This window comes from Giraffa tippelskirchi, chromosome 1, assembly GCF_054371585.1.
Source record: "Giraffa tippelskirchi isolate mGirTip1 chromosome 1, T2T-mGirTip1v1.2.pri, whole genome shotgun sequence".
NCBI classification, from domain to species: Eukaryota; Metazoa; Chordata; class Mammalia; order Artiodactyla; family Giraffidae; genus Giraffa; species Giraffa tippelskirchi.
The window spans coordinates 158167971-158181723 of record NC_137275.1 but is presented as its reverse complement, the minus strand read 5'-3'; the positions used below and the strand labels follow the sequence as shown (position 1 = coordinate 158181723).

Genomic DNA, 13753 nt, shown 5'->3' with positions numbered 1-13753 from the left:
AAATTTGGCCTTGGAGTACAGAATGAATCAGGGCAAAGGCTAATAGAGTTTTGCCAAGAGAACACACTGGTCATAGCAAACACCCTCTTCCAACAACACAAGAGAAGATTCTACACATGAACATCACCAGATGGTCAACACTGAAATCAGATTGATTATATTCTTTGCAGCCAAAGATGGAGAAGCTCTATACATTCATCAGAAACAAGACTGGGAGCTGACTGCAGCTCAGATCATGAACTTGTTATGAGGAGAGGAGGAGAAGGGGACGACAGAGGATGAGATGGTTGGATGGCATCACCGACTCAATGGACACGAGTTTGGCTAAACTCCGGGAGTTGGTGATGGACAGGAAGGCCTGGCATGCTGCGGTTCATGGGGTCACAAAGAGTCAGACACAACCGAGTGAGTGAACTGAACTGAATTGAACACTGAAACCAGAATACCTGGGTTAGAATCTCATTTGTACCACTTCCTAGTTACGTAAGATTAGATAAGTTACATAAGTTTTGTGCTTCAGTATCCACATCTCTAAAATAGTGGCAATAATAGTATCTTTTTTATAGGATTGTTGTAAAATTAAAGCTAGCTAATGGTGAGGGCTTCCCAGGTGACTCAGTGGTAAAAAATCTGCCTGCCAACCAGGAAACGCAGGTTTGATCCCTGAGTTGGGAAGATTCCCCTGGAGAAGGAAATGGCAACTCACTCCAGTATTCTTGGCTGAGAAATCCCAAGGACAGAGGAACCTGGTAGGCTGCAGTCCATGGAGTCACAAAGAGTTGGAGATGACTAAGCGACTAAACAGCAACAGCAGTGTAGTGAATCACCAAGATATGGCGTCTGACATATTAAAAAATGATACATATTTTACTATTACTGTTACTTTTAATATTTATTATAATTATTGCATTTTGTTTTGTTAACTTGATAGTTGAAAAAGTGATGATGAAATCATTTGTTGAGGTTTGCCATTGAAATGGGATAATCAGAGATGACAGTAATTCATAGAGACAGCCAAGTCAAGTAAAGCTTTTTCGAGCAGTGAGGAGTTATATTTTAGAGTGTAACCTGAATAAAACTGAGGCTTCACATGGTTCACTCCAAGCATGTAATAGCATTCTAAGAAAGCATCAACAGACTGCTAAAGCATTTAAGAATAGTACATAAACTTTCTTAAGCAGTCCCTGGAAATGATCTGCACAGCGTATTTAACAGGGAATTCCTAAAATCTTCTCTACATATTGCTTTCTTTCCAAGTATTTTTCCACTAACAGTAGCTGCTTATATTTTTCCTACTTCTCAAACATGGGATTTCCATATCACTGTTATGGAAGTAGTTAAATCCCTGATAACTTCCTTCCCCTATAGCCTATGCCACTCACATAACCCTGTTCCTTGCCACTGACTCTCAGGTCCTGTACCTCTGAGAAATTCAGCCTGGTCTCCTACCTGGAATTTCTCCCACCACCCCCCCACTCCCCTTTTTTTTAATTGAAAACATTCCCTGAAATTTGATGAATAAAATGGTCTACCTTATTATATATTCCCTCTATTTTGCAACTCTTCACAAGAGGGACACAACATCTGTTTGGCCCATCCAGCGACATCAAAAAACCATTCCCAGGTTTCATTCTTTATTCTTTTTCTCTTTCTTCTGTGGCAAGGATCCCTGGAAATGCTATACAGCCTGGCCTAACAGTGTCTATTAAACTTCTTCCAAGCAGACCCAGGAGCAGCATGTCAATATTAGACTTTATTCTTCCCCATGCCAACTCCCTCATCTTCTTCTTAGGACCTCTAAGAACATATGAAAACTAATGAGTTCACTGGGTTAATTTTTTTTGTGGTTACAGTAGGCATTAATTATCCCCTTATCAAAACCTAGCAAATGAGGGTTATCTTCATAACTGTCGGAGTCTGTGACATACAGAGTAAGGATACCCAATAATTTTGCTTCATATCAACCCTACTATACCAGCTGCAAACTAGAACTACCTTTTCCAACTCACACCTCACTAGGCCTCACTGGGTTTGTGGAAACTGCTTATCTTCACCCGCTGGGGCCTTGCCTTGAGAGAGTTGGACTTCAAGGGCTAGAAGTATGCCCATGTTGCTTCTGACTTTCCAAGTCTACCTCAGTGTTTGAGATCAGAGTGTCGCTATCCTATCTTACACTTAAAATGCTGCTATGGTCTTCTCTTTTGGCTTTGTCAACTCTGATGAACACAAAATTAGCAAGAGTTTCTGGGTCAGAGGCCTCTGCTTGGGGTTGTAAAATGTCTGTTACTCTAGTCTATAATTCACATGTTTCTACTTGGCTTGTTCTTGCACAAGCACAAATGAAACCTATGCTTTCCCCTTACTTTCCACACTGCCATATTCTGTAGGAAGTAAAGCAATTCACCCTTAAAGAGCACACATGCACGTGCACACAGACATGCATGCACACCTTAATGCTAATGCCTTAGCTGATGGTCTTTCTCAGCCTCTGAGACTTTTCCTCTGCATACTTGTCAAAGGAATGCTCTACCTATAACTCAGAATCTTTTCCTCTCATCTCTGGCACAGTGTTCCCAGTCAGTTTCTTCAGCTTATGATAGAAAATGATCTAGACCAGTCATGTTCCCTGATTAAGTCCCATGATAAGTCCCATGAGCAGGACCAAGGCCTTGGACCAGTTCAGCATACTGCCACCAACTTTCCATTTCTGGAAGGGATTGTAATTTCTTCTTAAAAAATTATGAGTCTCTTGATAGGTTATAGATATGCGGATGACACCACCCTTATGGCAGAAAGTGAAGAAGAACTAAAGAGCCTCTTGATGAAGGTGAAAGAGGAGAGTGAAAAAGTTGGCTTAAAGCTCAATGTTCAGAAAACTAAGATCATGGCATCTGGTCCCATCACTTCATGGGAAATAGATGGGGAAACAGTGGAAACAGTGTCAGACTTTATTTTTTTGGGCTCCAAAATCACTGCTGATGGTGACTGCAGCCATGAAATTAAAAGATGCTTACTCCTTGGAAGGAAGGTTATGGCCAACCTAGATAGCATATTGAAAAGCAGAGACATTACTTTGCCAACAAAAGTCCGTCTAGTCAAGGCTATGGTTTTTCCAGTGGTCATGTATGGATGTGAGAATTGGACGGTGAAGAAAGCTGAGCACCACAGAATTGATGCTTTTGAACTGTGGTGTTGGAGAAGACTCTTGAGAGTCCCTTGGACTGCAAGGAGATCCAATCAATCCATCCTAAAAGAGATCAATCCTGGGTGTTCATTGGAAGGTCTGATGTTGAAGCTGAAACTCCAGTACTTTGGCCACCTCATGCAAGGGGTTGACTCATTGGAAAAGACCCTAATGCTGGGTAGGATTGGGGGCAGGAGGAGAAGGGGATGACAGAGGATGAGATGGTTGGATGGCATCACCGACTCGATGGACATGGGTTTGGGTAGACTCCGGGAGTTGGTGATGGACAGAGAGGCCTGACGTGCTGCAATTCATGGGGTCGCAAAGAGTCGGACACGACTGAGTGACTGAACTGAACTGACTGATAGGTTATGACCAGTTTCCAGTGATAATTTAATGGGAGAGTTTGTGTTTCATTTTTAGACTTCCTTAAAGAGCTCACAAATATTTGAAAACCTGTAACTCTGGGTATAATATACTACTCTGGAACAGCATATTACATCATATCTATCATCCGTGATTCCCTTTTCTTTCTTACCACTAATATCTGTCAAAAAGTTCTATTAATTTTACTTCCAAATTATATTTAGAATGTAGTCTATGGCAGTAGCTCCTAAGGTCTCCCAGCTTCCATGCTAGCCCCTCAGTACTCCAGACCACAGCATGGGTTTTTGGAATATCCATCAGGTAACCTTTCTGCTTTAAATTATCCAGTGGCTTTCCATTGCAATTAGAATCCAACCCTCTTCCTTTGGTGTTCAGAACCCTTCATGATCTGATCACCAGCCGCACTTCACTCTGTACTCCAGCCACAGTGACCTTCATTCCAAGAATTTGCCAAGTTTTTTGTTATAGATGGAAAAACCTTGGTTTTCCCATCTCTTGACTGCTATACCAGGAATGTTCTTCCTGCAAGTCATTTCATGTTGGTCTTCGTAATTCATTTCTCAAATATCACTTCTTAGAGGAGTCTTCCCTGGCCACTACACTAAAGGAGACTCGCATCAAGGCACTCTAGTATATTGTCCCCTAATTTTCTTAGTTTTATTGTTTTTCATAGGATTTTCCAGTATCTGAAATTTCTGTTTATTAGTTTATGTTTGGAACTGCCCCCCCCACCCCGCCCCGTCTCTCTCTGTCTCTGTCTCCAAGAACAGAAAGGTCCTTCTGTCCTTTCAGGATAGGATGGGGGAGAAGAAAAGGACTACCTCCCATTCTTTTATGATGAGTCTATAATCATGAATGGCAGATTAATTATGTTCTAGATCCAGTAACCTGGATGTGACTATACCTGGCCTTTGAATAACAACCATTTACTCATACCAGAAAACAAAAGTCAGTTTTTCCCTTTCAAGTAGAGATTTTGAAGACTTTTAGAACTCATATTGTTCTTAGTTTAAAATCAAGAATGAGTATAAAATAATATAGAGGCAGTTCCACAGAGATGTTTGAACTAAATCATGTCCTCAAACCAAGTGAAATGGCTCACTAGGGGACTGTTTCATTTGTTCAGTATTCACTTAGGCTACTTAGTTCTAAAGCTATTAAATCTATAAAATATTTCCCAGTATATTCTGAAAGGGTATTTCCCTATTGTAGATTCTGTTTATAGCAGTCTTCTGTTCATTTATCGAGATTCTTTGAAATTATTTACCATAGAGTGTTCCCAACTTTCCATCACAATCTGAGTCATAATTATCTGTATCTGTGTTTGTGAATTCCTTGAGGATAAGGGACATTGTTGGAGGCCTTGTCTTTCTTTCAAAATATCCACAATGTGTGAGCTGCCCTTTGAAGCCAAGAGCTCTTCACCTGGCCAGCTCTTCTCCAGTTTAACACAGGAAGGAAGGAGACAAAAACAGTCAGAGAAGTAAGAGAAGCATATGAGTATGGGCGTCAGGTGATGACAGCTGCTACCCCTAGGGCATCCACACATATTAATTGCCCCTGAATTTTAAACAGTTATATAACCAGGGCTTCCCAGGTTGTGTGCAGTGGTAAAGAATCTGCCTCCCAATGCAGGAGATGCCAGAGATGCAGGTTCAATGCCTGGATCTGGAAGAGTCCCCTGGAGTAGGAAATGGCAACAGCTTCAGAAAATTGCCTTGAAAATTCCATGGACAGAGGAGCCTGGCAGGCTACAGTCCATGGGGTCGCAAGAGGGTCGGACACTACTTAGCCACTCAACAACAAATCATATAACCAGGGTAAAGTGTTCTGCCCCATGAGATCTGTTTGGCACCAGCCTATGGGGCTTCCCTGGTGGCTCAGGTGGTAAAGCGTCTGCCTGCAATGCAGGAGACCCGGGTTCAATCCCTGGGTCAGGAAGAACCCCTGGAGAAGGAAATGGCAACCCACTCCAGGACTCTTGCCTGGAAAATTCCATGGATGGAGGAGCCTGGTGGGCTACTGTCCATGGAGTCGCAAAGAGTCGGACACGACTGAGCAACTTCACTTTGACTTTCACTATGGGAGTATGAATAGATGTCAAAGGTGGAGGCAACCGATGGTGAGAGTTGGTGAATGGGGACAGAGAAAAATGGGCATAGCATACAACTGTGGTTTATAAATCTAGGTAATCAAGAAATAGAACATGGGGCAAAATCTGGATGTTGTCTTTATATATAATAATAAAATTCATTATCTACATTGTTAGTGAAGACAAAACAGTTTGTCAGTTTCTTTTTTTAAGTATCTTTATTATGTCCTATTCTCGATGATCAAGAAAGTTTACTGGAAATTCCTCCTTCACCAGGAAATTGCTAGCATCACTTCAGGCCCACTTGTAAGATCCTGAAATCTATCTCTCCAAGGATAGGACAAACATAGATCATCTTGCTTGTTTCAGGGGCAAGAGTGAAAGTAGAAAGGGCAGAGGTAGAGTGAAGAGTAGTGTTGATACCAATTAACCAAACTAAATGAAGGAAGGGGGTTTATACTGTAATTGCAAAGAATTCTTCATTCAGGTTTTTTTCCTTAAACATTATGCTATCAGTTTTTAAAACTTCAGTGTGCATGTAAATTATGTGGGGGTGGTGTTGAAATGTAGACTCTCAAGACCACTCCCAGATTTAACAGGCCTGTGGCAGAGACCTGGCATCTGTGTTTAAACAACTATCCCAAGTCAACTGTGATGTAAGTGACCCTCAGAAATTCTCTGAGAAACAAGACATTGGCAATGATGAGTTTTTCACCTCTAAAGATGAACAGAGTGAGGGAGGTGTGAACAGGACATGGTGATACTAGAGATGATCAGGTAGGTGACTAGTTCTACAGCTGTGGCTTCCCACTACTTATCTCCTGTCTCAGCACTCCTCCATCCACTTCCCCCACATCACAAAACCTGCATTTTGCGAGTAATGCCCCCTAGTTGTTAAAAGTTTCATATACTTTTTGAGGTGATAAAAATCTATTTTTTTCTTAACTCATCCTGTTTTTCTAACTCCAGAAGATATACAAACTCCATTAAGCTTGATAAACAGTATGGGAAAATATGAGTGGTTGAAGGGTGGAAACAGGTGGATGAGATGGACAAAATCACACACCCTCAGATTACTAATATGTAAATCACCGAGCAGAAAGCTGAGTAAATACCTTCCATTCCCATCAACAGCTTCAGAGAAAGGCAAATTGCACTCATCTCCTGCCCTCCCTGCTGATCATTATGTAGACCCTGAACACTGCCTTAGTAAAACAAATAAACAATCCCTCTGGGCCCCAGTTTTAAAAATTATTCATGCATCATAGAAGCTATCTAAGAGGATACTACTTATCTGTCTACTCAGTAAATTATTTGCTCCAAAAAACTCAGTGAGTTAGTGGTAAGTGGCTCTAGAGCCATCTTTTTCCTGTGTGACCCCAATAGCAGGTCTTGAAAACCCTGGGTCTTGACTGTCATTTTTAGAAAAATAAAACTGGTTAAATAGAAAATATCACAGGAGATAAAGTTGAAAAAACATGATTCTATTCCACCATGAGGCCTCAAAGAGATTTGAGCTAAATCTCCAAGTCTATTACAGTTTTATTAAGGCTAAAGAGAATTTCATACCCCCCACCAGATTTTAAAGGTAGTGTCATCTTGTGTATTTTTCCAAGTTAAAAAATAATAATAAATATGTGATATTCTAAGAATGTGAAAGGCCTTTCTTGGGAAGCAGGTGCCTAACCATGACAATGAACATCTCAATATTAATTCATTATCCCTATTTTGAATTGCCCTGTGAGATGAATAAACAGGAAAGGAAAACAATGAAGAGTCCAATTTATCAATTTAAAATTATAAAAAGAAAGAAGGGAGGGAGGGAAGGACAGTGAGACTGCCCTAGAGAGCCAGAATGAAAGAGCAAGAGTGACGCACCTAGAAGTTCCTTGGTGCTTAAAACAATCCTGCGGCCTCCTCAGTGTGAGTTACGTGGTTTCAGCTTGTCCTAAGCCAGTGATCCCGAGTTACCAGAGGATTTTCTCAACCCATACCTAGAATGTGCTACCCTAATCTGGATCTCAAAGAGGCAAAATAGCAGGATCCCCAGAGCATTCTTAAAAGGTGTCAGTCCTGATGAGAAGTTATTTTAATGACAAGGCAATTATGGTTTCACTATGTCGAGGAACTTTGAGGAAGTGACAAAATCCACGTTTTAAAAATATATTTACTATCATACACATAAACCTACTTTCTAAATAAAAAATCATCGCCATCCGGGCCTAGAAGAGGGGGTATAATGAGGAATTAGGGAAATATCGTTTTACTTTCTATATGTTGTAGATCGAGTTATGTCAGGATGATCCGACATCTTGTAAAAGAGCTTTTATCAGAAAGAGGGGAAACCTCACGGCAGAATTTAGAGTGTGGATTCTTAAGGTAAAACCAACGTCAGATATCTGTGATGATTTCCGACGTTGGTTTGTTTCTAAATCCTGTTTAAAACGTCAGATAATGATTTGTTTTCATCTTTGAAACTTTTCTTTTAAAAAGCTGATTTACGGGAAGCCGGATTTAAGTTTCACTTTTGGTTTCTTTTATCTTCCTATTGCAAGAATGGAAAACGCGCTTATTTCCCAACTCACATGCTTGGGTCAGGATAAGAAAATCCAGTCGCTTCAGCGCTTACCGGTTCTGTCAGAAAGTGGGCGGAGAAACACCCACGCGAGCTCAATAGCTGAAGGTAGCCCTGGCAGTCCCGGGCACAGCGCCGAAGTCTCCACGCCAGCCGCGACTCTCCCGCCCGCAGGTAGGGAGCGTTCTCGCTCACTGGCCATTGACTTTGGCTGCCTCACTTGCTTGGCACTTTAAAACGGGACTGCCAAATAGACCCTTTCTTTGGGATGGAGAGAGGAGAAGGGAAAGGGAGAGCATGTGAGGGTTTCGGTGCTGTAGAGCCGATTACTTGTCTAAATTAATAAGAACAAGTAACAAATTTAGCTTTTCGCTAGGCGGGGTTTAGTTTTGCTTATCTTGGAAGTACATACATGTTTCTGCGCGTTCATGACTGTGGTCCTGAGGTGGGTAAACGGGTCTAGAGGGAAATTTCTGGGCTGGAGGTCAGGACACCTGAGTCCTAGTACACCTTCAGCCGCTCACTAGCAGTCTGATCTGGGTAAGTCCTCACACCCACAGCATCTCCTGAGGTCTCTTCCTGCTGTAAGAGCCAGGATACCCGAATCGGAGTTCTTTGCTCTATCTGCTCTGAGGACTAAAGGAGTCCTGAAGGAGGGAAAAAATGTTAAAGCATTTCTAACACTTTGAGCCTAGCCGATATCAAAGTTGAGTTTGGATTTGTCTTATAGGGATGTCATATCATTATTACACCTTGTTTTTGGGGGCTTAATGTGGATGCGTTTCTACAGGTTAAATCGCTTTCTAAAAATGTGATTTTTTTTTTTTAATGGCTACATTCCATGGTGCTGGATAACCAAACAAAATTAATCCCCTCATGATGGACATCAAGATTATTTAGAGGTTCACTATTTTAGCCATTCACCCAGCTTCATTGCTTATAAAAGCTGTAACATTGGTGATTATTTCCTTCAGATGAACTCTTACCAGTATAAATACTAATTAAAGTCTGAATGCTTTAAGAGCCTTTTGGTACAGATTGAAAATTGCCTTCCAGAAAGGTTGTGCCAGTTCATATTGACAGTTGCCCAGAAGTTTATTACAACTGTGATGCTCTTTAAAAAAAAAAAATTAATAATAATCAACTTTTTTTTTTTTCCAATGGAATAGAGTAAGCAGAGGTTACAGGACAATAGTTAGAGTGTGTTCTTAAAGGAAGCCACAGAAACACTGTGGAACTGAAGCCACACCTGGGAAATGTAGAATAGCTCAGTGTGACTGAAGGGAGGGAGTCTGGGCACAGGGTTTAGTCGAGTTTAATAGAGTTTGACAATATAGGCTCGCAAAGAGTCGCACACAACTAGAGACTGAATATGAGCACAGAGGTTTAATAGATCAACTGTCTTGATCTGTTAATTGAGTAGGTTTTCCCCTTGCTTGGAGACATTTTCAAACTCTAGGAATTTTTAAAAATCAAATCGTAGTTCATATACATCAGATAAAAATCAAAGGAAACCCTGAACTAACAGGTAACATGACACTCCTTGCTTTTAAGAAAACTTGAGTTCTTTTCCCTGACTTTTTGTCCTGTCTACCCTACCTTAGTGAGATAGAGTAGTAGTATCAGTTCCATATTGGTATACTGGGTTCCCCCAGGGACAAACCTGCTTCCCCATCCTGAATGAACCATCACTTCTTTCCTAGTTCACATTTTCTTGCTCTTTGAATGTCTCAGTTCTTGTCTGGGAATTTAGTTATACTGAATTTCTTACCTGAAGAAGATGTTAGTGTTCTTATCTTAGACCAACTGCCCTGATGTGGGGTTTAGAAGTCAAGAAAGAAAGTGAAGTTGCTCAGTCATGTCTGACTCCTTGCAACCCAATGGACTGTATGTAGCCCTCCAGGCTTCTCTGTCCGTGGGATTTTCCAGGCAAGAGTACTGGAGTGGGTTGCCATTTCATACTCCAGGGGATCTTCCAGACCCAGGGATCAAACTCAGGTCTCCCGCATTGCAGGCAAACACTTTACTTCTGAGCCACCAGGTAACTGTTAGAGGTCAAAGACCATGTCTATTTACATGGTCTCTTATCTTCCCCCTACTATTCCCTCACTAACAATAACTATACTCCAAGGGAATGGAGCCCTGGAAGAGGATGTATAATGAGGACTTAGGTAAATATCAGATCTAATCCCTCACCTTCCAGTAAACTTTCATTACCTCTAAAATTTTCAACCAGATTCATCAAGAGATAGGAACTCCATCAAGGAACGTCATAAACACTGGAAAAATTAGTTGAAATCCGTGAGTGGATTTAATGTGCCTCTGTTTTATTCAATAGTTCTTTGCTTGCTTTTTATAATTAAATCAGAATATATATACATATGTTTGTATATATATATATAAAATAAGTGTTAGGTGAAGACACAGTGTAACTGGCACCAGTTATCCACATGTGTCAAGAACTAGGAAAATATTCTTTCTCCTTGATCAGCAATTCTACTTGGGGAAAATCTATCCTCAGGGCCTAGCCTGGGACCTGGTACACAGTAGGCACTTAACAAATATTTGCTGAATACACAAATACTTATGTTATTTTAAAAACTGAACAAATACTATACCTAACAACAGGGAAACTAAACATTATGGGGCCACTAAAAAAGATATTTATAAATATTGTGTGGCAAAATGAAAACTATTCATCAAAATATTAAGTGAAAAAAGTGGGTGTTATGTGTCTAATTGTTTTTAAAAGCTTCATTGGGGAAAATCTAGAAGGAAAATATACACTGAAATACTCACAGTGGTTGCAAGGTTTCTCAACCTTGTAATTGTTGACATTTGGCACCAGATATATCTTTGCTGCAGGGGTTGTCATGGGCACTCTAGGATATTTAGCAGCATCCCTGGCTTTTACCACTAGATAGTAACAGATAGTACCTCTAAAATCTTTTGATGTCTGTTGTCATATGCTTGTGTTTTTGTTTTTGTAAGATATATTTCTTAGAGAGGAAGTGAAAGCTAAATGGCATATACATTTAAAATTTTAATGGAGATTACCAAATTGCCCTCCAAAAAAAAAAAGGTTATATAACTTCACATTCCTACCAGTAGTCAGTAAGGAAACCCATTTGTTCATATCCTCATAAGCACTAAATATTAGGAATACTTATAATCTTAATCAAGCAAATAGTGAAAAATGATGCCTCATGTCTTAAACTACTATCTTTTCTTCATTGGTAAGATTGAGAATCTTTCCCTTTGTTTAGATGTCATTTGTATTTCTTATTCTCTGAATTGTATAGTAGAACCTTTGGCTCATTTTCCTGTTGGGTTATGTGTAGTTTTCTTACTGATTTTTAGAGCTATTTATATATATATGGCATAAATCTTTGCCTTACATATGTGTAGCATTAATTAACTGATCAATTGTGAGTTTATATATGTATACAAAGGTCACAGAGACTCTTAAGGGGGAAAACTGGCTTTCTCTTCAAAGCGTGTAAATATATGTATAGCCTGAGAAAATGTTAATAAGTAAACAGATTTGCTGAACTGTAGCACAGATCTTTATTTACTCCTTTACTGAATATATGCTCCTAGAGGAGAGTGATTTTTCTTTCCTGTTTACTGCTATATCTCTAATGCCTAGAATAGTGCCTGGCACAGAAAAGGTACTCAATTAATGTTTGCTAAATTAAAGAATTGGTAGAATTTCAAGCAGGATGACATGATGAAGAGTAGAATCGAGGCAGATACCACTGAAAGTTGGCTGTGAGTGAGTCACATCTTAGTATGAAGTGGTTGAAGCCAACTATTTCTCCTTCTCACTCCCCCTGCTACTAGTGGAATCATTTTATTGAGGAAATATAATATAATTTATAATTTGGGATAAGCAAAGGACAAAAGAGATTTTGGAATGATGGCATCTTGACGAGAACTGGCATGGTTTGGATGATAATCTGAAAGAGTTGAATAGTTAAAGAGTTAGGATGAAGGTATTCAGCTGCTGGGGGGAAAAGGTATTGAAGGGTGGGAGACATGGAAGTCAGATTCTGCTTGCTTTGAAATTTTGTATAGGGCAGGCTTGGATTTCTAGAGGTGTTACACTGAAAAAAGCCCATAAGATAATTGAGAGGATTTTGGTGCAATATTTTCATCTTGGTTTCTTTTGTGTGTACAAGTTTTTCCCAGGTCTTGTAATTAAATTTTTAAAGTCTCATCATAGTATCTTTTTATTTTTTCATTTAGATTCATATGACTATGGGATATTATGGGAAGGTATTGAAATTCTAAATTCCCTGCTGCATTTTAACACTTACAAATCAGTCATTGTCTAGTTATCAGTAGACAGTTTCAGTTAGAACTGCCAAGTCCCCTAATGTCTGGGTATTCAATTATTGAATAAAGGAGTTTCCTTTTTTCTGTTTTCCATAATTAGGTCATTCCAGAAAGATGAGGATATATAGTGTCTTAACATTCATGGCTTACTGTTGTTTGCTGAAAGGTAAGACACAAAATCCTTTCATTAGGTTCTATATTTTAAATATTTTAACTACAAGATCAAAAGTGAAATAATAAAATGGATATAATTTTTATATAGAGGACTTTCTATTCTTCCTTCATTATAATTGATAAACATATTTCATAAACCTATTTCACTGGACAAAGATATAAGGAGTATGGACACACTGAAAGAAACAAAATTAACCCATATCCATTACTCGTTGTGTGCATGCTAAGTCGCTTCAGTCATGTCCGATTCTTTGCAACACTATGGACTGTAGCCCGCCAAGTTCCTCTGCCCATGAGGATTCTCCAGGCAAGAATACTGGAGTGGATTTCTAGGTCCTCCTCCAGGGGATTTTCCCAACCCAGGGATTGAATTTGCGTCTCTTACATCTCCTGCATTTGCAGGCAGGTTCTTTACTACTAGTGCCACCTGGGAAGCCCATCCATTACTCATTATCCATTATCTATTTCCCAAGAATAATTACTGAAAATGTCTGGAGAAATGGCCTATTGTGTATACTTTTACATATTTGTTTTAAATAAGGACAGGATCATTCTATCCACCTTTCTCTATGACCTGTTTTTTTCCAATAAGTATATTCCAAGGAAGAATTGTAGTGTACATGGAATGTCAGGGTAACACAGTACCTGCATCAGCCTGAGATACTCCCTAAATTTCTATACTCATCTACCTCTGGCCAGACAACTGACTAAGAGTTTGGGGCAATAAGTAAAGAGATCCATTGGAATCTATGATTTAGACTATGTAAAAGGCAAATAAGTGTCCAGTCAAAGGACATTCCGGGGATGTCCATATGAAACAAAGTCTTCCTGGTTATAAGTACCCCTTTACCATGTAATAGTTCTACAGTAGTGTATGTTTATGAATTTTGGGACAACTTGTTTAGCTGATTTTATTATTCTAACTTGGAGATGAGATATAGCATCCCAAAACATGTCTCAAGCTCACTGGATAAAATAAATATTTCAGGGAAGTAAGTCCGTA

At 39.6% G+C, this 13753-nt stretch overlaps 1 protein-coding gene and 1 non-coding gene across 13 annotated transcripts in view; both read left to right on the top strand.

The window, feature by feature from the left end:
• CD274 (CD274 molecule) overlaps positions 1-13753 on the top strand; it is a 127790-nt gene that overhangs the window by 102842 nt on the left and 11195 nt on the right. For 9 of the 12 annotated variants that reach the window (XM_081501766.1, XM_081501756.1, XM_081501746.1 and 6 more), the window contains 2 exons: positions 8219-8412; positions 12677-12742. In XM_081501766.1, the coding sequence (XP_081357892.1) occupies positions 8220-8412; positions 12677-12742 (259 nt within the window). In that variant the 5' untranslated portion in view covers position 8219. The remainder of the gene's footprint in view (positions 1-8218; positions 8413-12676; positions 12743-13753) is intronic. The other 3 variants (XM_081501782.1, XM_081501792.1, XM_081501774.1) reach the window with 3 other exon arrangements.
• On the top strand, positions 5441-5513 carry TRNAC-GCA (transfer RNA cysteine (anticodon GCA)). Its single transcript has one exon. It is a non-coding gene; the product is annotated as a tRNA-Cys (tRNA).